The following is a 24,564-nucleotide window of genomic DNA, read 5'->3' as shown; positions in this document are numbered from 1 at the left end:
TAACCCCACTGCTATAAGGATATTATTGGCTTTTCTGTAGTTGGGGGGGGGGGCAGTGTAGGGGGCTTATGTTTCTCATAATGCAAGCTTTGATCACAATGCAAAGCTCATTTTTGCTGTCTAATCTCTTTATAAGTGAATTTATGCATGCATATCTATGTCTAAAGTACTAAACAATGAAGAAAAGAATTCATGGTGGACAAGCATAATCATTTAATTAAGTAGGCAGGTATTACGTGCCATGTGCTTATATACCTGGATAGGGGAAGGTCCCTGTCCCATAGAGCTTGCTAACTAATATATAGTGTGTACAGTCTTTTAGTTTGGTTGAAGCACTATGTGTCTAAACTATTATTTTACAGTGCCAAAATGTATGCTTGTTAATACTGCTATAAATAGGGCACTTTTTAAACCGGCACACTGGCGGTGGTACTGGCCAATTTTGGGCACTTATCAACTTGCTGAAGTTCCAAGTATCCCATCAGCCTTCGCGTGTCACAACTGTGTTTATTAGTTAGCCAAATATTTTGGGTTGAGTAGGGTGTTTATCACTGTTACTGCAGCAGACGCTGGGTGGGAGATGCGATACCAGTTTATTTCGCCCACTTATCACCAGGTTAAAATGTGTGTGTGTGTGTGTGTGTGTATTTGAATGTTTGCTTATTTCCATAGCATTTTCTCTTAGGTAAGCACCATATTTAGGTAGGCATACACCAAATTGTTTCGCACAAATACATAAAGCCCAACCCAAATAATTGGTTTTGCGGCATGTATTCAATTTAACTCCAGTTGTAGCAATGTGAAAATTAGTGCTAATGCATTAAATTTTGTCACTATAATAATAAGCAAACTTGTAACTACACAAATCTTTGATTGTGAGTTTTAATATTAAACATGGAGCTTTCTGATTGTTCTGTATATGTGATATTCAGGGGCCCACTTAATATAAATGAGTCGCAGGGAGAAGGATGGTTGCCATAAGCCTTCTTTGGAGTGCTACTTTGGGCATTTTGGTTCTGTAGGATGAGCTGTAAGTTTGCCCCATTGAATCCATACACTTATATTTGTTGCAAGCAAACTCTTTTGTCAATAGATACAAAATGATTATTCTAACTATTTAAAATAAATGTAAGGTTAATTATTCTATAGAGACTAGCATAGACCTAAAGAGAAGCATCTTGGGGATGGGATGATTTAAAGGAAGATCCTTCAGCAAGAAGCCTAATAGCAGATTCTGACTGGCAATTAAACACCAGTGACTGCCCAGTGCTGCCCCTGCCAATATTTCCAGTTGCATTAGCCTGCGGGCCTGGACTAGGATTCAGAATAGGCCCTGGTGTTTCAGGTACACAGAGGCCCAAGCAGCCCCCCTCCACAGGCCCAATAAAAAATGTCTGTCTAAAGCTGGCCATACACGTGGTGATCTGACGATGTTTCGTGCGACCATCGGTAGCACGAAACATCGTCAGATGTGCCACACACCATTCAGGGCTGAATCGGCAGGTAAGGAGGTAGAAACAATAGGATTTCTACCTCCCTTCTGCCGATTCAGCGCTGAAGGGAGATTTTGATCAGGCGCCTTCTATGACACCCGATAAAAATTTTCTAACCTGCCCGATCGGCGAGTCGTCCGATATCAGCAGCTTCCTGCGATATCGGTCGACTCGCCGACATGCCATACACGCACCGAATATCGTACGAAACGAGGTTTCGTACGATAGTATCGGTGCGTGTATGCCCAGCTTAAGGCTCCTTCCCCCCTGGCATTTTCCAGAATCTGCAGATTGCTAGTTTTGGCCTGTTAGCCACTCACTATATACATGGGATGCATTTAAGGCCAGAATGTGAGCAGTACATGCAGATGCAATTTAAGACATTGAAGCCGTAGATAGTCTGATTTCACTTAGTGGGAGACCAGTCAGTGCAATACAGTCTGGTCAACTCGATTATTTTCTTGGGCGTTTAAGTTTTAAGTCATCACGACAAGGAGGTTTTTAGTCGCCACAGTCAGAGCTGAGCCAAGTAGTATTGCCAGTCTAGGTGCGCACAGCCTAGACACCCAGTTGCATTCGCTAGTTAAACCCCTGCCTGCTTGCTCTCCTGCAATCACTGCTGATCTCTCAACATGATCTGCTCCCCCAATGTTAGCGCCCCCAACTGGCGCGCCTGAGGCACATGTATCTCCTGCCTACTGTGAGTTCTGGACCTGACCGCAATGCAGTGGAAAAATATAGACAAGTTGAAGGGACACAAATAGCGTGAACGTACCCCTATGTCCCCTTATATATCATACCATTTCTTTGAAATCCCCTTCTGTGCATTTAGCTTCACTGGCACATTGTGTTATAAATCATTATTTTAACATGAGTGATGAACATCTGCTTATACTTGATTTTCTTGATGGTTCCTAAATTTATATTATTGTAATTCTACTTCCTCCCTAGGGTCCCCCTCCCTGTTTTGTACAGTTTTTTCACTTATTGAGTCAAATGTTTGTGACTACTTCCACTGTGGGAGTGCAATTCACAAGTTTATTGAAATATCTTAGAATGGTGGGAATATGCAAGAAAATTATATTTTTAAGGATCTGTAATCTGTCTTTGATTTTGAACTTTTTGCTGTGTGAGCACTATTCATCTTCTGTTGCTTCATCTTCTGTTGCTGCATCCCTCTGGAAGGAGGACAGATTGAATAATGAAGGGATTTTGGTTATTTCTCCTTATGTGTACCAATAGAGAGTAATCACTGTTCCCACACCCTCCCCCATTTATTTTTCCCCTGCCCATAGATAATAACATGAATAACCAAGTTCTTTATTAATCCACGTCCCCTCTGCTGGCACAACAAAAGCTGAGTAATGCCCGAGCAGCTCAGAGCCATTTGTGTGTACATAAACTTTATAACTTTTTTTTTTTTTCTTTACAAAGGGCAAACGGTGGTAAAACAAAACCAGTGCATATTTGTAGGTCTAATTTTCATGCACGTAGTTGATGTGTGCTGTATGTGACATGACTTGCTAAAACAACTGCAGGTAGACCATTACATAGGTCAGGCAAAGGAACAGTACATAAACCTATTTTCTCCTAGCCATTAATGGATAACTAAATTTAGGGAGTACAGTGGGAGGCCGTGCCCCTGATATCAGACCACAGCACACAGGGTTTCCTTGAAAGGGGATTTTAACTGTACAAGTGGGCTGTGGGAAAAGGTAAGAAAGGTTGTGCCTAGCAGCATAAGCGCATTGAGAACTTGGGCACTAATGGAAATTCAAGCTGATCTACTAATGCCGCAGTAGAAGCTATGGGAAAAACAATTTATCATATGCTTTGTCTCTTACTTCCGTTAGACGGATACAAAGGGCTAAATAAGAAAGTTTAAATTGCTTGGTCTATGATGTTTGTGTATTTTGGCTCTAACAAAGATTAAAAGAGCAACTCTGTTAATATCTGCAGTTATTGTATTTTTTGCAGAGTCAACTGAAAATAGTAGAGTAACATTATCTATAAACAGTGATGTGGAAAGCTTCTAGTATATTTAGCATTTTACAGAGTTGGATTGGTATATACAAGAGCTGCATGCTTTATAAAGGTTCTTTTCTTATAACATTTTTAGGTTGGACCGGCTGTTCATTTTGCTTGACACTGGAACAACCCCTGTGACAAGGAAAGCAGCAGCCCAGCAGCTTGGAGAAGTAGTCAAACTTCATCCTCATGAACTCAACAACTTATTATCCAAAGTAAGTTGGGGGGGTGGCTTCTTTCTGGATGAACCAATTGAGAACATGTCTGTGGAAATAAAGTACACATTCTCTTATTAAACAGATTTCCAAAATGTAAATAAAAAAAAATATAATCTGTTACAAATTAGGGTGTATATAACTCTACATGTACTGGCTGCTAGCTTCGCAACCAGACCAGAGGTGATTTATCTAGAACAGTGGTTCTCAACATTCCTAATGCTGCAACCCTTTAATACAGTTCCTCATGTTGTGGTGACCCCCAACCATAATTATTCCTTAAGTCTTAGGCGACCACTGTGAAAGGGTCGTTTGACCCTCAAAGGGGTCCCGACCCACAGGTTGAGAACCGCTGATCTAGAAGTAGCAATGTACTGATTCTTCTAGGCAGTATTCTGTTTTCAAGTACCACAGATGCCGGTTGGATTGAGATCAGGACTGGGCTGTTATAAGTTCATTATTTGTGCTTGTGCTCTCCATGACACACATCATATCACATATCCCTTTCATTCCCCTCATTCAAACACTCTCTAAATCCTGTCAGTTTCACCTCAAAAACATTGCACGTGTTCAACCTTTCCTCACTTATGAGACTGCCAAAATTCTCATCCACGTCCTTGTCATCTCGTTTAGACTACTACAACTCGGTGCTCTGTGGGCATCCCCTCTAAACTGACCCCACTCCAATCCATCATGAACAGTGCTGCCAGACTCATACAGCTCCACAAGTGCCGCCCCAATCTGTGCACTAACTACCTGTCGTACAGGATTCAGTTTAAGATTCTCGCCTACAAAGCACCACTCCATATAACCACCCTAATCCCCAAGTACACCCCCACATGTAACCTTCACTCTACACACAACCTCCTACTCTCCTCCTCACTCATCACGCTTCTCCCTGTCTCAGCCACCCTCCCTTTTAGAATGTCAGCTCTTGCAAACATGGCCCTCCCCCTAGTGTCGCCAATCCTTATCCAAATGTAACTGTAAACCATTTTTATGAATTGTCTATATACACTAACTGTTTTTGTCTTTTGTACCCCTTTATTCTGTAAAGTGCTGTGTGAATTGATGGCTCTATATAAATAATATCAGGCTTTGTAATTGTTTATCAGCAGGGACTCTGCATCTGGTTAAAATAGAAAGTATGAATGGTGCAAGATCCAGTGAACTAAGGGGGGATAATTATCATCAGTGGGCAAATTTGCCTGTGAGCAGTAACACATGCAACAAATCAGACTGTTGCATTCAGTGTTCTACCTGCAGCTGGCTGAAAAAAGCCAATCACTGGTTGCTGTGCGTCACTGCCAGTGGGCAAATTTGCCTAGTGTTGATAAATGAGCCCTATGGTGTATTTATGCTGGAGAAGAGTATACTGAAGCACTGGCTTGTGCATGTGTTTAGTATGCTTTAACAAGCATGGGATCTGCAGAGCATTTACAGGGTATATTTCAGGGTGAACATATGCTTCCAGTGGCCAGAAGCACTAACTGTTGTACGTTTTTGAGAAGACATTTTTCTGCATCAGTGTTTTTATGCCAATGGGAAAACCAACACGAGTGGCTGGCTTAAAAGGAAAACTATCCCTTCTGAACAATATACAGTGGATATAAAAAGTCTACGCACCCCTGGTAAAATATCAGGTTCCTGTGCTGTACAAAAATGAGACAAAGATAAATCATTTCAGAACTTTTTCCACCATTAATGTGACCTATAAACTGTACCACTCAATTGAAAAACAAACTAAAATAATGTGGTTGCATAAGTGTGGACACCCTTAAACAGTCTTTTTGGGTATGAGTCTATCAGCATGGCACATTTTGACTTTGCAAGATTTGCCCACTCTTCTTTGCAGAAACACTCCAAATCTGTCAGATTGCGAGGGCACCTCCTGTGCACAGCCCTCTTCAGATCACCCCACAGATTTTCAATCGGATTCAGGTCTGGGCTCTGGCTGGGCCATTCCAAAACTTTAATCTTCTTCCAGTGAAGCCATTCCTTTGTTGATTTGGGTGTATGCTTTGGGTCGTTGTCATGCTGAAAGATGAAGTTCCTCCTCATGTTCAGCTTTCTAGCAGAAGCCTGAAGGTTTTGTGCCAATATTGACTGGTATTTGGAACTGTTCAAAGTTCCCTCTATCTTAACTAAGGTCCCAGTTCCAGCTGAAGAAAAACAGCCCCAAAGCATGATGCTGCCACCACCATGCTTCGCTGTGGGTATGGTGTTCTTTTGGTGATGTGCAGTATTGTTTTTGCACCAAACATATTTTTTGGAATTATGGCCAAAAAGTTCAACCTTGGTTTCATCAGACAATAACACCTTTTCCCACATTCTTTTGGGAGACATTAGATGTGTTTTTGCAAAATGTAGCCTGGTTTGGATATTTTTCTTTGTAAGAAAAGGCTTTCCCCTTGCCTCTCTAGCCCATAGCCCAGACATATGAAGAATACAGGAGATTGTTGTCACATGTACCACACAGCCAGTACTTGCCAGATATTCCTGCAGATCCTTTAATGTTGCTGTAGGCCTCTTGATAGCCTCCCTGACCAGTTTTCTTCTCGGTTTTTCATCAATTTTGGAGGGACATCCAGTTCTTGGTAATGTCACTGTTGTGCCATATTTTCTCCACTTGATGATGACTGTCTTCACTGTGTTCCATGGTGTATCTAATGCCTTGGAAATTCTTTTGTACGCTTCTCCTGACTGATATCTTTTAACAATGAGATCCCTCTGATGCTTTGGAAGCTCTCTGTGGACCATGGCTTTTGCTGTGGGATGCAACGAAAAAAATGTCAGGAAAGACCAACTAGAGCAGCTGAACTTTATTTGGGGTTAATCAGAGGCACTTTAAATGATGGCAGGTGTATGCTGACTCTTATTTAACATTATTTTGAATGTGATTGTTTAATTCTGAACACAGCTACATCCCCGGTTAGAAGAGGGTGTGCACACTTATGCAACCACATTATTTTTTTTTTTGGTTTTCTTCCCTCCACGTAAAAGATTTCAGTTTGTTTTTCAATTGAGTGGTACAGTTTGTAGGTCACATTAATGGTGGAAAAAGTTCTAAAATGATTTATCTTTGTCTCAGTTTTGTACAGCACAGGAACCTGACATTTTACCAGGGGTGTGTAGACTTTTTATATCCACTGCAAGCCCATATGTAAAACACTGCGTCATCTGAATAAACCAATTTCATAATCTAGTTTTCTAGCAGAAGCTGCCATTGGATAATCTTAAACAGCATTTTAAGTGCTAAGCGCCCTCCCGCCCCCCAGCTCATATAATTCAGAGCACAGAGAGCGTACCTGTATGCTAGATTACTTCAGCCAGAGCTCTCTTGCTCCCATAATTCTTCCTGTTACAGTTAGAGCTGCAGTGTGCTCCCTCAGAGGTCACCTATAACAAAATGTTGGTTTAAGGGAAATTATGTAAAAGAGCAATATGTGTTGGTATATATATATATTTATAAAATATATACATATACATAAATATATACTATACACAATTATATTATATTCTAAATATTCCTTTTTTTTTTTTTTCTTTTTAATATACATTTTTCTGTGTATTCATTGTGTGGGTATAGTTTCCCTTACACCATATCCCATTGCTTTGAGTAGGATGCAATCTGCAGCTGTTTTATTTGATTGTCCTTCTAACCTGAGAAGCTCTTAAAATGTTGGTGCTGGCTCTCTAGTTTAATTGTTAACTAATTTTACCAGTAAATAGCACTCATTACTGACGGCTGACCTCACACATTTTAATTTTCAGACATATTTGGCATATTCTATGTTAACCTATTTATATAACACCATTTTTGCACTTTGGGGCTCTCCCGTTATTACACAGTAATGCTATAGTGTACGTGTGACTTTATACATAACACAGTTGGCTGAGGTTTCTTTAGGTTGATTGGAAGAGTCAAAGCATAGTTTTCACTATGAGATCTATCTACCGGTTAAACAAGCCAGCTCCAAGCGCCAAAAGTCATGGCAACCATATGGGTAGTGCGTAATCTTTCCTTCCTTAATTGTGCACTTGAGGATATGCTACTTTCCTGAAAGGTGCTGACTTTCAGTGTTCTGCACTAATAAACTTCACTCAAATGCTTTTATTTTAGCTGACATTCCTTTTATTACACAGAACATCCCTCCTCAGCATATTCGTCTTTAGATATGAGTGGGAGCTGTCATTGTAGGCTTTTTCCAAGGCAGACATTTGAGAAGGCATCACAAGCGATTGTGCTGTTGATATTGCATTCTATGAATTCTGTCCTTGTGTACAAAAGCGAACGGCTTTTTCTTTTTTTTTTTTTTATTCCTAGTATCCATTTTGACAGGTAAAACACCTGTCGAGCTTTATTTATCACTATTGTAACATTTTGATTTTCTATATAAAGGTTTTAGTTTACCTGAGGAGTCCAAACTGGGATACACGCATTGCTGCAGGGCAGGCCGTGGAAGCAATTGTAAAAAATATTCCCGAGTGGAATCCAGCCACAAGGTTAAAGAAAGGTAATGTATTTTATTATGCATTGGATTGTTACAGCAATTTATATTAGGGGAGCACCAACATTAATCGGAGTACATTAGGAAGGTGTGCATGGTCAAAAATGTGAGAACATGTTTAATTATGAAAGAGAAATGAAAGTTGACCATCAAAATTGCACCTCCCCTCCCTTACCACAAGGGGAGGTGCAGTTTTGATGGCCAACCTTTTTCCTTTCTTTCTCATAATTTTTGAACAGTGGATTATCTCCCCTATTTTGTCTCCCCTATAAAAGAATAAAATACTGTTTTTATAAGATCATTGGTGGAAAAAAAGATCTGTGGCTTTTTAGCAGTTTTTATCTTTTTTCTGTTCTGTTTCAAGAGTTATAACTACTGTAACAAAAGTAAATTATTTTCTGTAATCCGATGCTTCTTCTGCTGTGTTTGTTACCTTGAGAATTTTATTTGTATGTATTTTTTTTTTTTGTGTATATAATCATTTTTTCCTATTTGTAGAACCGGGGCTGGAAGGTTCAAATGAGGAATCTTCTCATTTAGAGCGCCTTAGTTTTGATAGGTTTGACATTTCCAGATTATTAAAACATGGGGCTTCTCTTCTGGGCTCAGCTGGTGCAGAGTTTGAAGTTCAAGATGATAAAACAGGTATTGAATTTTCACAGCTTCTTTAAGTACTTTTATGTTTTGTGTTGCTTTAAATAAATAAGCCTGCCTTTTTTGCATATATCTTCTTTGAATTAAATATATTTAAATCTCTACCCTGGTGACTGGCCTACAGGCACTGTCAGAAGAAAGCATTTTACTGAAGCATAAATTATATTTTCTCTTGATCATCCTGCTGTTCACCCCCCCACCAAAGTAACTTTAAATAAAGCTTGAGGGCCTAAGGGCCCTTTACATGGGCGTTTATTCGTTATGTAAGGACACCTTCTAACATAGCATTTTAGAAAAAAACTGTTCTAAGGTGGTTTATATTAATCTGGGAAACAGACCTCCAACAAGACATCCCCCCCCCCCACAATGGGACAAGGCTAGAATGACATCTGTTTGTACCACAGTGATCGCTTATAAGCTGATCTACAGATGGTATTATACCCCCTCTAGGCTCTCCAAACTGACAGGAGGCTCATCCACCCCCCTTTGCTTTGCCGGCTGTGGTGAGAGAGGCAATTTGTTCCACATATGGTGGACATGTAGGCTGGTCAGGAAGTTCTGGAAGATGGTGGCAAAAACACTCTCAACCATCTTCAGGCTCAGAATAGACCCTGACCCTGTATCCTACCTCCTTGGTATACCAATCAGAGCACTTCAGAGTCAGTCCCAAGACAACAATAGGCTAGCCAACCATATACTCACAGCTGTGAAGACCCTTCGTGCAGCTTATTGGAAAATGACCACTCTACCCACTCAACATCTACTTGTAATTAAGGTGAAATAGATTAGAACAATGGAGGCAATCAGGGCACAATTACAAGGGAAAAGCTACAATCACAAGTTGCTGTGGCTACCCTTGATGGCGTTTGAGAAAGAAAAGTTGGGACCCACATGAACTTTTTACCAAAAGGGGTTGGGAGTCGGATCACTTATCCCCTCCCCCCCCCTTTCCCCAATCGGTTTTCAACCTAGCCCTCCACAGGTCTTTAGTAAGTTTTGGCCAAAACCTCCTCTATAAATCACTTGAGTGTTGATCTTAGCAGACGACCAAGAAAGAGAGGATGTTCATGTTGTATACCTAAACATACTGTGGAGGACCAAATGTTCATTGCTCCATATTTTTACTGTGGAATGAGAAAAATGTGATACTCTTTATTTTTTTACCAATGTTACACGGGTAATGTAAGTTTGAGAAATTAATAATTAAAAAAAAGCATCTGAGAGGTGGGAGGCACCTGCTCCATTTCCCAGGATAGGGTATCTGAAATGTCTGTAGTCTAAATATTTCTGAACAGCTAATACACCCATTGCTCTTTGTATTTCTTATAAATCTATTGCTATTTTATGTAGAAAACATGGCTGCAAATCTTAAAATTGCTGAAAATATCCAGAAAATTCTCTTTGAGAGAATGCAGGCAACTAATACATTTGTTGCCATGAAAAGTGCCATGACACATGAATAGTAGACTGTAGCACAGTGCAAACAATAGTTGTGGTTTTTTTTTTTTTTTTTGTGGGGGTGGGGTCAGGGTTGTTTGGTAATCCACACAAACCTTATTAGTACCCAACTTGTGTCGGTAGACACTTATATTCAATACTATATATTCTTGACAAAGCATAATATCTATTTTTTTCTCTTAAAGGGGAAGTTGATCCTAAAGAAAGGATAGCTCGACAAAGAAAGCTGTTACAGAGAAAACTGGGCCTTGATATGGGAGCTGCGATAGGAATGAGTACTGAGGAGCTCTTTAATGATGAAGACTTGGATTATATGCCAACTACTGCACTTCTAAATAAACCTGTAAGTATGCCCTGCAAGCATGATAGATGCAAAAAGAGACGCTAGAAAATATTTATTTATGCTGAGTTGTATTGACAGATGTTTCAGTACAAGAGTTGTATTTCCTTGTTTTATTGGCTTTGTGTACTTAATAAAGTATTAAAACAGTCCTGTTGTGGTTACTGGCTGTAACATAGCCAGTCAGGTGCTATATAGTAAATGGACTTTGGGTTTTTTGTTTGCTACCAAATGTCCTATGCAGTAGTGACAAATACTTGGAAGAAATATCAGTCATCAGTGCTTTTAGAATATGAATAATGTTCCAGAATGCTTTTGCAATAAAACCTCAAATACTAATAAAGCACGGTTTCTTAATCTTTCTTTGGAATTGGTCTGGGAAGTAGTTTTGCAACCCAAGAACTGCCATTTACACACCTTATGTGATGTGAGGTCTGTATTGGGACACACTGTATGAAAGATCATGGAGACCTCCCTAAACACTAGAGCAACCCTGTATCTGGTCTGGATCCCTAAGAAATGAAATGCTAACATATGTATGTGTGCAGCAGGCTTATAAAGAAATTCTTTGAAGCTGGCATTTAAAAAAAATAAATAAATAAATAAACTAAATAAATAAAGTGCAAAGAGCTGTCTGATATTCTGAGTAAGTGGTTTAACGGTCTTCTGACCGCTGGAAACAAACTCTGGAGGACAATTACTGGTACCTTTGTCTGTTTTGTGAGACAACATGTCCAAGGTAGGAGTAGAGAAAATTATATCTGAACACTCTAAACGCTACTAATTCCAATTTGCAATTCAGTGGATTGCAAGTAGTAGACATGCTGTAAAAAGTTCTACAAAGATGACACAATTGTGTTTAGGGCTCTGGCACACGGGGAGATTAGTCGCCTGCGACAAATCTCCCTGTTCGTGGGCGACTAATCTCCCCGGATTGCCATCCCACCGGCAAAAATGTATGTTGCCGGTGGGATGGCACACGCTGCGCAGGCTATTTCGGCAAATCGTTGAAAATGCCTCGCGAGGCAACTTTGGCGATTTGCCGAAATCGCCTGCGCAGCGTGTGTCATCCCACCGGCAACATACATTTTCGCGAGGGATGGCAGTTCGGGGAGATTAATCTCCCCGTGTGCCAGAGCCCTTAGAAATACAGGGAGGTTAAATCACTGGGGGTGCCAAATGTTAATTACCCCTTAGTGATTATAATCACTTACCTGATAAGTTTCTGCTAACAGATGCGGCTGCAGAAAAGTGCACTGGCTGGCACACTTCTAAGCGAGCATCGTGCACAGGTGCAGTAGTGTGAAAAGCTAAAGGCTTTTAGTTCTTATGCTCTTGCAGTGGCAAGTTCCCTTAGCTGATAACATTAACCCTAGACAGTTGTGTCAGGTAATTGATTATAATTGCTGGGGGTACCTAATATTTGTAATTTGCCATTGATTTTAAAGGGGAACACTGGCTCCTGAACCAAAATTTGTTAGAGCACCACACAACACAAACCCAAATATACCTGTATGACTTAATCTGTTCCTTTAAAAAGTATGAATAAATATCATTTTATGTGCTGAAATGCAGCTGCAAAGCAGTTCTACTCTTTCTGTATCGTTTAAAATCCTGTCAGAAAGGAGGGACTAAAACACTGATGTTACAAATTGTAACAACATTTCTACAGCTTACGGGCAGCATGCAGGAACTACATAACCCACAATGCATTTTACTGCAGTGTTCCTTTCCTTAATGACATCACGTATGTAGGTGATTGTGGGATGTGGAGGATACAGGCTGATGACAGTCGACTACTGTTACATTTTATTTGAGTCTCAAAGTAGCCAGCCAGACCAGCAGGAGAACAGGGGGCCAGGCTTAGGGAACTGTTCCAGACCATGTTATTACATTAAAAATCATGAAAAGGCTGCATGTTTTTTTAATTGAGTATGTTTGAAACTGTTTACTTTTCAAAAAAGCTTAAGATGTGTCCTTTTCCTTTAATTTTAATGGAGGTTACATAGATAATTTTATGTTAAAAAAAAAAAAAAAAAAAAAAAAAAATACTATAGTCCCTGAAGTTCAAATTTATACATATGCCTAATTTGACTATAGTCTTGGATGTTATGCTTGTTTAAGAAGTTATCCAAGCCAGTCATAAAGACATTAATAGAATGTCATCACAGCATCAACCTTACACTGAAGAACCATTTTTCTTGCTTCAAATGAAACTTCCTCAAGCCTTTTGTTCTCGTTATTGGATTTAATACATATTTGTATTACTGTTAGAGGTAATAATAATGTACCCTCTATACTGTTAAACCTAATTCAAGAAGGCATAAAGGAGTTGACCCTGTGGTCATGGTATGTGTATCTGCTGTATCTCAAGCATGTGTTTTTTTTTTTTTTTTTTTTAACAGGCAGCTGAGTTCATAGACTCCGAATTCCTTCCAGGGATGAGTAACCGGCAAAAAAACAAGGCTAAACGAATGGCAAAATTGATTGCAAAGCAACGGTCTAGAGATACAATAGAGACAAATGAAAAAAGGCAAGTTTCGCATTAATCATTCAAGACAAAACTATTAAAGCATTGTAGTAACAGTGTGGTGTTCAGCTCAGTGTAGTAAGCTTAAGATTTATGTATACAAGCCCCAGCTCTTCAGCAAAGATGCAGAACAACGAAATCACATAGGTAGCGCTCATTGAATCCAGGCACAGGATATTAACTCTGCCTGGGCAGCAGTGATTTTTCCATCTCTGTATACAGACTGGTGATCTGGTTTTTTGTTCAGGTTTTAAAATTCCCTTGCTTGACTTCAGGGTTAATGACAACCCTAAAACTAGGGGAAAAGGGAGTTAAGAGGAGCACATGAAAGGGTTGTAATAAAGAGAAATTATGGAAGGATAAGGGACAGAATAGAGTGAGAAAAAAACATGGATAGACTAGAGCGAGAGTGAGGGAGAATACAGGTTTGTGGGGTTCTGCATATATTGGGGTTAAGAATTTTTTACCTCAAATATACTAACATACTAACCTCCCCATCTGTCCTTCCCCTTTTATCTTTAAATTTTTTTTATTTATTTTTTTTTTTTTACTTGCTATAGTAGTGACAGTACGGATGGGGAGCCAGAAGAGAAACGAAGAAAAGTGACAAACGTAGTAATCAACCAACCTGCAACAGAGTCCAAAGTGTTAATTGATAATGTACCTGATAATTCTTCGCCATATGATGAGGTATGATGTTAGGGTGGATTTTTGTAACCAGCATAGCATATTCCTGTTATGTAGAAATAAAGCACGTGTTCAAAATGATGTCCTATTGTTAATTTACAGTCTTTATAAAACCGATAATGTATTTTGTGCAATATCACTGGTGGCAGTTATTTCCACTGCCAGTGTGCCATAAATAGGTTTTTTATATATATATATATATATATGTGTGTGTGTGTGTGTGTGTGTGTGTGTGTAACCTGCATAAGAACAAGAGGAATTTCGCCAAACGAGTGGATCTTCTCCCTATATGCCCACTTGAAGGTGGACGTTATTGGGCTAATTAGATTGTTTGATCGTCTGTCCCTAGGGCCATACGATCATATTACAACGGCAAGCATAGGTGCAGTCAGATCTGGGAATGCATCAACGTGCCAATGCAGTCCCCGATCTGATGGAAAGTCAAACCTGCCCAATTTTAGGCCAGATTTCTGTCTGGTAGGCCCATCAGGGGTGCGCATACGCAGGAAGATAAGCTGCCAAATCACTTTGGAGGCAGCTGTAATCTGCTCGTGTATGGCCACCTTTAGAAATGCTGTCAGTTTCCACATGCTCCTTAGAAGTTGGCTGGCCCTGGTTATACACAGACAACAGGAATGATGTTACACATTCATACTTATACTTTAATCCATAGAATCTATGGTAGACCTACATCATATCTCCACTCCGTGGGCTTTTTTTTTTTTTTTTTTTTAAGAATATAGTTCTGGGTAGATACGAATTCCACTTATACTAACATAAGGCTGCTGCTTTTTTGTGCCAGGAAGGTGGTAGGATTTGCATAGAAGTTACCCAGTCCACCTACCCTTGCATGATGGAAAAGCCCTCAAGCCTTCCCCATCACAGCCTGACTGATTTTAATCAGGGGCTGACTGGACAAATATTGATCAGAGCCCCTGATGTGGTTAGCCACCTATAGTCCCAACAAACCAGTTAAAACACTTTTGCCCATTTCAGGGTGCCCCTTTAAAATTGTAATTCACTATTTCACTATCCCCCCCCCCCCCCCCCCCCCTTCTTTGCTCTCCTCTTGCTTGCTCTTACTAAGTCTGACACACAAGTACAGACAAATTCAAAACAAATAGGTTTATCACTTTTGGACATCTGACTTCTCGAATTGGTGCTAGAACTTCTTGAGTTCTTGAAGCTATAGCTTGTGTTCAACTCGCAGTAAATTATTAGGATGAAATTGATGAAGCTGTTAAAAGCTTCTTTTGTTTGATTTGCTCGAGAAAAGCAAATTGATGAATTATTAATCAGGCGCTGACTGCTTCTTTCATCTTTGTTTAGATAAATGAGTGGCCCCTTGAAAGTTTTTCTGAAGAACTTTGTAATGATCTATTTAATCCTTCTTGGGAGGTAAGTTTGTTTTGTAAGGCAATGGATCTGTGTTATCCATTTCTGGCAGAAAGTAAATTAAGCTTTAATTGTTATTGAACAATACTGTTTTAGTATCTGGTTACATCGGCAATCAATTGCTGTGAATGGCTTGCTATTAGCAGGAAAGGCCCTTAATATTGTGTAGTATTTTGCAGGGCATCACCTGCTGTGCTGCTGGGCGGCACTAGGGTATATATTGGATGTTCCGTGGTCAGCTTCTCTTGTGCTTCGGACATTTTTTTTTTTTTTTTTTTTGTATGCTATTTGTGCAACAAAGGCTGGATTTACATTAATAATGACTTATTAAAATGTAATATTTAGATCTTATCTAATAGAAGAGCAGTTGTTCCTGATATAATGGAGAAATAGGTCTCCAAGTCTGCATTTTAAAATCTGTTATGTACCTTTGTTATTTGGCTTCTTATAAGATAATAAAAGTAGTAAAATAATGAGAATGTTTAGTTGGAGATTATGTGAATATGCAGCAAAATTCCCTCACTTATTTTTTTACACTTTTTTTTTGTGTATGTATATATAGTGCTTTGCTGAAGTATTCACCTCCCTTGGCATTTTTCATGTTTTGTTACATTTCAACCTGTAATTTAAATGTTTCTTAATCCTATTTTATGTGATAGATCTGCACAAAATAACCTGTTGGTGAAGTGAAATTAGAATTTTTTGCCACGTGAATATGTATTCACCCCATGAAGCCCCTAAAAAGTCCTGGTGCAACCAGTTACCTTCAAAAGTCACATAATTAGTGAAATGAAGTCCACCTGTGTATAAACACACCCTTTCTGAAAGGCCCCAGAGGCTTTAACACTACTAAGCAAGAGGCATCACACCATGAAGACAAACGACAAAGTTGGACAAAAGTACAAGTCAGGGTTGGGTTATTAAAAAAAAAAATAAAATAAAAAATCTTTGAGGATCCCCCGGAGCACCATCAAATCCATCATCTTCAAATGGAAAGAACATGATACCACAACAAACCTGGCTGCAGAGTTCCACAGCAGAGACTGGAGTATCTGTTCATAGGACCACAATAAGCCGTACACTCCATACAGCTGGTCTTTATGAAAGAGTGGCCAGAAAAAAAACATTACTTAACATTAAAAATAAGAAGGCACGTTTTGAGTCTGCCAAAAGGCATGTGGGCGAATCCCCAAATGTATGGAGGAAGGTGCTCTGGTCAGATGAGACTAAAATTTAACTTTTTGTCCGCCAAGGAAGATGCTATGTCTGGTGCAAACCCAACACATCCCATCACCCCAAGAACACCATCAATGTTTTTCAGCAACAGGGACTGGGAAACTGGTCTAGGGAAAGATGGATGGTGCTAAATACAAGGATGTTCTTGAGGACAGAGACTGGGACAGAGGTTCACCTTCCAGCAGAACAATGGCCAAAAGCATACTGCTAAAGCAACACTCGAGGGGCTTAAGGGGAAACATTTAAATGTGTTGGAATGGCCTGGTCAGATCTCAAGTCCAGATCTCAATCCAGTTGAGAATCTGTAGTCAGACAGAAGATTGCTGTTCACAAGCGAAAACCATCCAACATGAGAGAGCAGTTTTGCCTTGAGGAATGGGCAAAAATTCCAATGGCAAGCTCATAGAGACTTCTCCAAAGCGACTTGCACCTGTAATTGCCGTAAAGGTGGCTCAACTCTCAAAACAATCCATTTTTAATTCCAGGTTGTGAGGCAACAAAACATGAAAAAATGCCAAGGGGGGTGAATGCTTTAGCAAAGAGCTAATGTATACATTGCTTACACACATTTCTTAAACCCTTATGCTTAAGTTTTTAAATGTTTCCTTTAGGTACGCCATGGTGCTGGCACTGGTCTCAGGGAAATCCTCAAAGCTCATGGAAGAAGCGGAGGTAAAATTGCTGATTGCACACTTGAAGAGGTAAATTGTCAACCTGAACATTTTAATTTGTGTAGGTCAGGACTGGAGATGACCCTCCAGTGCATATATATGCCTCCTAGTCTGATCAGGTCCACCATAGACTTTGACATCTTTCTTTTCTGGCTGTTCTAACAATCTGTAGTTATAGTGTGTAATGAGGCAAGGTGAAAACCTTGCCTCCAGAACCCCGCAAGTTACCAGGGGCAGAAAAAGCTGAAATGCAGATTTTTAAATAGAAATATTGGCTCTTCTAGTGCAGAGAGCGCAATTGCACTGTCTGCAATAGCTATGTGGGGCTCCTCCTCACCCTGCTCCAAACCTCACAAAGGTAAGTGCAGGGGAGAAAGGGGGGGGTGGGGGAAGGGGCAGAAAGAACAGCAAAGAAACCTTCTGTGTACGTTAACTCATATCAGAAAACCTTTTTCTTAATGTTCTAAAAGAAAAAATTGTGTTGGTTTCTTCGAATTTAATGAAAGCAAAAATGTATTAAACTTTCCCAGAAATAGCCTAGGTTTGACTTCTGACATAATAAAATATTGCACTATCCAGGACCCTACCATAGCAGAACCTTCATTATTTGGCCTTGTTTCCAGTGCCATCACACTGCATCACCATCCAATTTTTGGGGGTTCTAAAAAAAAAGGAATTGTTGGGGTTTTCCAGATAAGGGGTCTCTATGTAATTTGGATCTCCATACCTCAAGTCTACTAAAATAATCATTGAAACTTTAGTTGGCATGAATTGCTAAGTACTGTTCTATTACAGAGAAAAAGGAAATCCTTTTTAAAAACGTTAATTATTTGTTTACAATGGAGTCTGAGAGATGTCCTTTGCATAATTTGGAGCTTTCTGGATTCTGCGTTTCTGGATAACTGATCCTATACCTGTACTATCTTTGTATTCAACAACTTCCCGATTTTAACATAAAACAATACATATTTTCTCTCTGTGTTTATATGGAACTTTGGAGCTAGTAGACCTTAGATAGTAGATTTAATAATGCACTAGCAATCAACACATTTCCGACACATTTCCTTTATTTTGGTTTTAGACTGTTTACTGTGACAGGAAAGGAGGTTATACAGTCTTACTTTTTCTTTCCCAACAGATGAAACAGCAACATCAAGACTGGCTTGAGGACTTGGCTATTCGTCTCCTATGTGTCTTTGCATTAGACAGATTTGGGGATTTTGTCTCTGACGAAGTAAGCTCTAACCTCACATTGTTATTAGGCACAAATACAAAATGGGATGCGCAAGGTGGGGAGTGGAGGCGGGATGCTTACATGGCTCCTGCCCCTCATGAGTAGAAAAAACGTGCTGTTGATTCTAAGTTTACATGAATTGCTTAGAGGTTCCAAATTACAAACTGTAACATTTAGTTTTGTTAGAGATATAGTAGCATCCGGTCCCGAACCAGCAGGCTGAGGGCACAGCTTTTTCCATCAGGCCATCAGACTGCTGAACACTGGCCACTAACACTTGATAGACACTTGAGCAATACTACGACACTATTCATGTGCACTTATTCTTATATTTTGTACATACATTATACATGCCTACGTGTGCATATTTATTCTATATTATTGTACTCCGCTGCTGCTTGTGAGGCTTGCACACAAGAATTTCACTCACATGTACTGTACCAGTAATATGATGTGACAATAAAAGTGATTTGATTTTATGGGGCTATGTAATAAAAGGTGCAAAGTTTGATACAGGGCTAGTTGCCCATAGAGACCAATCAGCAGGTAGCATTGTGCTATGGGTTACTGCTTATGGGCAAACCTAGTGCCTTTTATTGCATATGGGGGCAAATGTTCTAGTGATAACTGCACCTAAAAAAAAAAAAAAAAATTCACTGACCCCTGGGTCTTGGTGAAGGACTCCATCGCTTCCATCAGCCATGGGAGAGGGCTCTCTCGACATACAGGTGATATTGAGATGGCAAAGGGTGCAGGATGTGGCATGGTATATGGTGTTTGTGAAATATGCAAGTTTTACTATAATGAAAAAGTGGAGTCACTGATTTGTAAATGAGCCCTGCTTGTTTGGAATAGTAAATATAAAGTATGTTACAATTGCATTTTTAAGTGACCCTCCATCCAGGGTCATTTAAGAGAAGCTGGAGGTGATAAACACAAGGCTTGAATCTGTGCAGTGGAGAGGAGCCCAAAAATATTTTAATTGGGGGGCCCGTGATGTAATATTATTACCACTGCTTGAATTTGTTTTGATAACCATATTCCACTCTTACACTCAAAGTTCTCATTTTCTATTTTGTTGGCTCCTTAATTTCTCTATATTGACCAATTAACATTATGTGAGAGGGGTTTAATCGTTTATTTCATTCTCCTGATTCCCTCTTCATTCCCTTTAGAATTAGGGATTTAAAAATATACATAAATGTATTGAGTGGTCCTCTGAGCACACTTTAGATCCATTTTTTACTTTTTAGCATTTTTATATGGCTAGGCATGCTTCAGCTTAACGGCAGTTTTGAAATCCAAGTATAATTTACCCTAGCAATGAGGCATTGGCTTGAACAAGAGACTGGAATATGAATGGGAGAGGATTTGAACAGAAAGAGAAGTACCGTATATACTCGAGTATAAGCCAATCCGAATATAAGCCGAGGTACCTAATTTTACCTAAGAAAACTGGAAAAACGTATTGACTCGAGTATAAGCCTAGGGTGGGAAATGCAGCAGCTACTGCTAAGTTGGTTTTTTTTTTAACTGTCAGTCAAATTTGGGAATGCTAAGGAAGCTGCCATACATAAGTTAGAGTAGAGTTAGGGAAGTGATCCTGAGGGGTGGGTAGTTAGGGAAGTGAGCCTGAGGGGTGGGTAGTTAGGGAAGTGAGCCTGAGGGGTGGGTAGTTAAGGAAGTGAGCCTGAGGGGTGGGTAGTTAAGGAAGTGCGCCTGAGGGGTGGGTAGCGTTAGGGAAGTGAGCCTGAGGGGTGGGTAGCGTTAGGGAAGTGAGCCTGAGGGGTGGGTAGCGTTAGGGAAGTGAGCCTGAGGGGTGGGTAGCGTTGGGGAAGTGAGCCTGAGGGGTGGGTAGAGTTAGGGAAGTGAGCCTGAGGGGTGGGTAGCGTTAGGGAAGTGAGCCTGAGGGGTGGGTAGCGTTAGGGAAGTGAGCCTGAGGGGTGGGTAGCGTTAGGGAAGTGAGCCTGAGGGGTGGGTAGCGTTAGGGAAGTGAGCCTGAGGGGTGGGTAGAGTTAGGGAAGTGAGCCTGAGGGGTGGGTAGCGTTGGGGAAGTGAGCCTGAGGGGTGGGTAGAGTTAGGGAAGTGAGCCTGAGGGGTGGGTAGAGTTAGGGAAGTGAGCCTGAGGGGTGGGTAGAGTTAGGGAAGTGAGCCTGAGGGGTGGGTAGAGTTAGGGAAGTGAGCCTGAGGGGTGGGTAGCGTTAGGGAAGTGAGCCTGAGGGGTGGGTAGCGTTAGGGAAGTGAGCCTGAGGGGTGGGTAGCGTTAGGGAAGTGAGCCTGAGGGGTGGGTAGCGTTAGGGAAGTGAGCCTGAGGGGTGGGTAGCGTTAGGGAAGTGAGCCTGAGGGGTGGGTAGAGTTAGGGAAGTGAGCCTGAGGGGTGGGTAGAGTTAGGGAAGTGAGCCTGAGGGGTGGGTAGAGTTAGGGAAGTGAGCCTGAGGGGTGGGTAGCGTTAGGGAAGTGAGCCTGAGGGGTGGGTAGCGTTAAAGGAGTGAGCCTGAGGGGTGGGTAGAGTTAAAGGAGTGAGCCTGAGAAGAGAGTAAGGAAAACACACATGGGTGAGACAAGTAACGCACGATTTTGGGGGCAGAGAGATGCAGGTTCTGGGGGCAGCGAAAACAGTCATTGTGTTTAACAGATTCAGGTCAGACTGAATAGGGTGCTACTCACACCGCAGGAGAACAGGATAGGTTGACATCTTCCGGGGCATCAAAATATTCCTCAGTGTCGCTGTCGGAGGCCATGAGATAGGGGCAGGCGGTTTGCATCCGAGAGTACTGTTTGGGCTGAGAGGCCTCAGGGGCTGATGGGGGGGTGCGAGTGCAACGATGCCGGATACGGGGGGGAAGTTGTACGAGCGCAACGGATGCTGGACGCGGGGGTTGAGCCATGTGCTAGCGCAACGGATGCTGGACACGGGGGTTGGGGGAAGTGCAAGCGCAATAGATGCCAGACACGGGGGTTGGGGGAAGTGCTAGCGCAACGGATGCTGGACACGGGGGTTGGGGGAAGTGCAAGCGCAATAGATGCCAGACACGGGGGTTGGGGGAAGTGCTAGCGCAACGGATGCCAGACACGGGGGTAGGGGAAGTGCTAGCGCAACGGACGCCGGACAGTTAAGGTACATGTCAGCGACACCTGAGGAATACTCGAGTATAAGCCGAGGGTGGCTTTTTCAGCCCATTTTTGGGACTGAAAAACTCTGCTTATACTCGAGTATATACGGTAATACAAATAAATAAAATTGTAGTTTTTGGCTGCCAGGGCCGTGACCCCCATTGATAAACTGGAAATAGTCAGGAAAAGGTAAATCATTCAAAAGCTATAAAAGATTAAAGACCAATTGACACTTTGCAAAGAATTCATCATTCTGTAAGATGCTTAATGTTGATTTTAAAACTGAGCTACCCCTTTAAAGGGGAAGGAAAGGCTAAGTCACTTGGGGGTGCCAAAATGTTAGGCACCCCCAAGTGACTTAGATCGCTTACCTTGTACCCTGGGCTGGTGCTCCTGTTAGGAGAAAAAAGCACCAGCCCTGGGTACCTGTAGGAAGCGCTTCCTCCTTTTTTCTTCTGCCGGCGAAATCCGTCAGCCGGCTCATGCGCAGTAGAGTGATAAGCCGACTTTCTTTAAGTTCGGCTTTTCACTCTACTGCGCATGCGCGCGCAAGCGAAAAGGAAGGAGGAAGCGCTCGCTGCTACCCCGGGCTGGTGCTGTTCTCTCCGTACAGGGGCACCAGCCCGGGGTAAAAGGTAAGCGATCTAAGTCACATGGGGGTGCCTAACATTTTGGCACCCCCAAGTGACTTAGCCTTTCCTTCTCCTTTAACATTTTGTACGATAAAGAGGCCAATTGAACATTGCCATTTTTCTTACCAAACAGTAATGCCTTAAGATTTTAAGGTAGTTTCCATACTGCAACAAAGGTCCAAATCTTTCTTGCTATAATGTCTAGAATCTAAAACCTCAGATTTGTCATAGAGCCATGTGGTTTTTTTGTCCTGTCTCACTAGGTCGTTGCCCCTGTACGGGAAACTTGTGCTCAGACGCTGGGGGTTGTTCTCAAACACATGAATGAAAATGGCGTGCACAACACAGTTAAAATTCTACTAAAACTACTAAATCAGGAACAGTGGGAAGTGAGACATGGCGGACTACTAGGAATAAAGTATGCTTTAGCTATTCGGCAGGTGAGTAGCAGTCTGCAGTCCAAATGTCTGTGTTGACACTACTTTATGCACTACTTCTTTTTCAGCCAATAGGATGTGTAGCAGATCTGACTTTTTTTTTTTTTTTTTTTTTTTTCTGGAAAGCAGATACTTCTAATATTGTCCTACTTATTAATGCTGAATGATTGATTTATATTGTAGTGTTGTAAGTGTCTTGGTGCTGAAAGACAACATATTACAGTAGGTGCACTTACCTAGCAGTACTGAGCTCTTTGTCCATGTGCCATGTGGTGGGCACCTCTTCATATAGAGCAAGTCGTTGCCCATAATAGATACTAAGGGTATATATTTATCATGCTGTGTAAAAAGTGAAGTGAAGCATTACTGGGGATGTTGCCCAGGGCAACCAATCAGCAATTAGATTTCAACAGTTAGAAAACCAAAGCAAAGCATCTGATTGGCTGCTATGGGCAACATCACAGGTAATGTTTCACTCCACTTTTTACACAGCATGATAAATATACCCCTTAGTTATATTTGACTGGGGAACACTCTTCATTTTTACTCCCACAACCTTTGCCTTTAAGAGATACTGACACCAGAAATCAAGCCCTTTTTTGCAACTATCACAAAATTGTCTTTACATGCTATTTATAATTTTGCCTTAAAAGTATTTATTTAAGCTGATGCTTTAATATTCCCTATTTTGTTCCCCCATATTCCTCTGAGGGGCCTGCCATATTTGTGCAGCAGGAGTGTGTTGGCTTTAGAAGCAAATTATTACTTGCAAAAGCAGCTCTATTAGTGAAAAAATCAACATGACCTATAGGTAACTTTTAATGTACATTCATATTGTGAAGCGTATTTTTTTTTTTTTTTTTTTTTGTCCGTATCACTTTAAGGGGCACTGAGTGATGGGGCATGTTTGCTTCTGCTAATAAGATAGGCAGCAATCCTGAGAGGAGAAACCGTGAATCCTGCCCTTATTACTGGGGTTCAGTGGGAATATATGTAGTTTGTTAGGTTGTAACAAGCAGGGAGTCCTCTTACGTTTTTTTTTGGTTTTTTTTTTTTTTTTTTTTTTTGGTTTTTGGTATGCAGTATGTTTTTTTGATGTTTACACCCTTGTGATGGATAATGCTGCAGAACATTTTTGTGCTTTATAAATTAATGCTGCTAGCTTAATCCTGTAAACAACTAGCAATTTGCAATTGTATGGGATTTTCTTTAGAAAACACTTTATATAGATTGCTATAATACCACTTCATTTTTGGTTAATAGCTGCAAGTTAATAACTGCAGCATATTAAGTGTCATGTCTGTACTGAACTGTTTCTTTATGTCTGTCTTGCAGGATTTAATTAATTCTTTATTACCTAAAGCGCTGCCAGCAATAGTTGAAGGTCTGCAGGACCTTGATGATGATGTACGTGCCGTTGCTGCTGCCTCTTTAGTGCCTGTCGTGGATAGCCTTGTCAAACTGCAGTTTAAGCAGGTAATGACTGTACTCTCCTTATAATTGTATCTACCAAAGAGAGGCAATTTCACTGGTCCTTTTTTTAATGTTCTAGTAAGTAAATTAGTGTAAACACTCAGTTTGCAGTTTTTCCAATAAAGTGTCTGAAAAAACCTGCCACTAATGTATATATTCTGTCATGTTGGTGTTTTGTTTTCTTTTAAAGGTACCCTTCATAATGAGCACTCTGTGGGATGCTCTGCTGGAGTTAGATGATCTGACGGCATCCACCAATAGCATCATGACTCTACTCTCTTCACTTTTAATGTATCCTCAGGTTCAGCAATGCAAGTGAGTTACTAGCAATTCTTTTTCCTACAGGGACTACATAGTATAATGCATAGCTCACACACTTAAATGTGTGTCTTTCAAGAACACTCACAATGGATTGATTTTAACCCCTAATTCAAAAAATAAAACTAAATATAACAC

At 40.8% G+C, this 24,564-nt stretch overlaps 1 protein-coding gene across 1 annotated transcript in view; it reads left to right on the top strand.

Annotated features, from left to right (window-relative positions):
* Positions 1–24,564, top strand: part of btaf1 (B-TFIID TATA-box binding protein associated factor 1) — a 47,495-nt gene that overhangs the window by 1,567 nt on the left and 21,364 nt on the right. The window contains exons 2-13 of the mRNA XM_031906469.1: positions 3,613–3,736; positions 8,139–8,253; positions 8,746–8,892; positions 10,545–10,702; positions 13,105–13,232; positions 13,790–13,919; positions 15,246–15,314; positions 17,159–17,248; positions 18,357–18,452; positions 22,462–22,638; positions 23,971–24,111; positions 24,299–24,423. Of these exons, the coding sequence (XP_031762329.1) occupies positions 3,613–3,736; positions 8,139–8,253; positions 8,746–8,892; positions 10,545–10,702; positions 13,105–13,232; positions 13,790–13,919; positions 15,246–15,314; positions 17,159–17,248; positions 18,357–18,452; positions 22,462–22,638; positions 23,971–24,111; positions 24,299–24,423 (1,500 nt within the window). The remainder of the gene's footprint in view (positions 1–3,612; positions 3,737–8,138; positions 8,254–8,745; positions 8,893–10,544; positions 10,703–13,104; positions 13,233–13,789; positions 13,920–15,245; positions 15,315–17,158; positions 17,249–18,356; positions 18,453–22,461; positions 22,639–23,970; positions 24,112–24,298; positions 24,424–24,564) is intronic.

Source organism: Xenopus tropicalis, chromosome 7 (genome assembly GCF_000004195.4).
Source record: "Xenopus tropicalis strain Nigerian chromosome 7, UCB_Xtro_10.0, whole genome shotgun sequence".
In the NCBI taxonomy this organism is placed as follows: domain Eukaryota; kingdom Metazoa; phylum Chordata; class Amphibia; order Anura; family Pipidae; genus Xenopus; species Xenopus tropicalis.
This window is presented reverse-complemented; position numbering and strand designations above follow the sequence as displayed.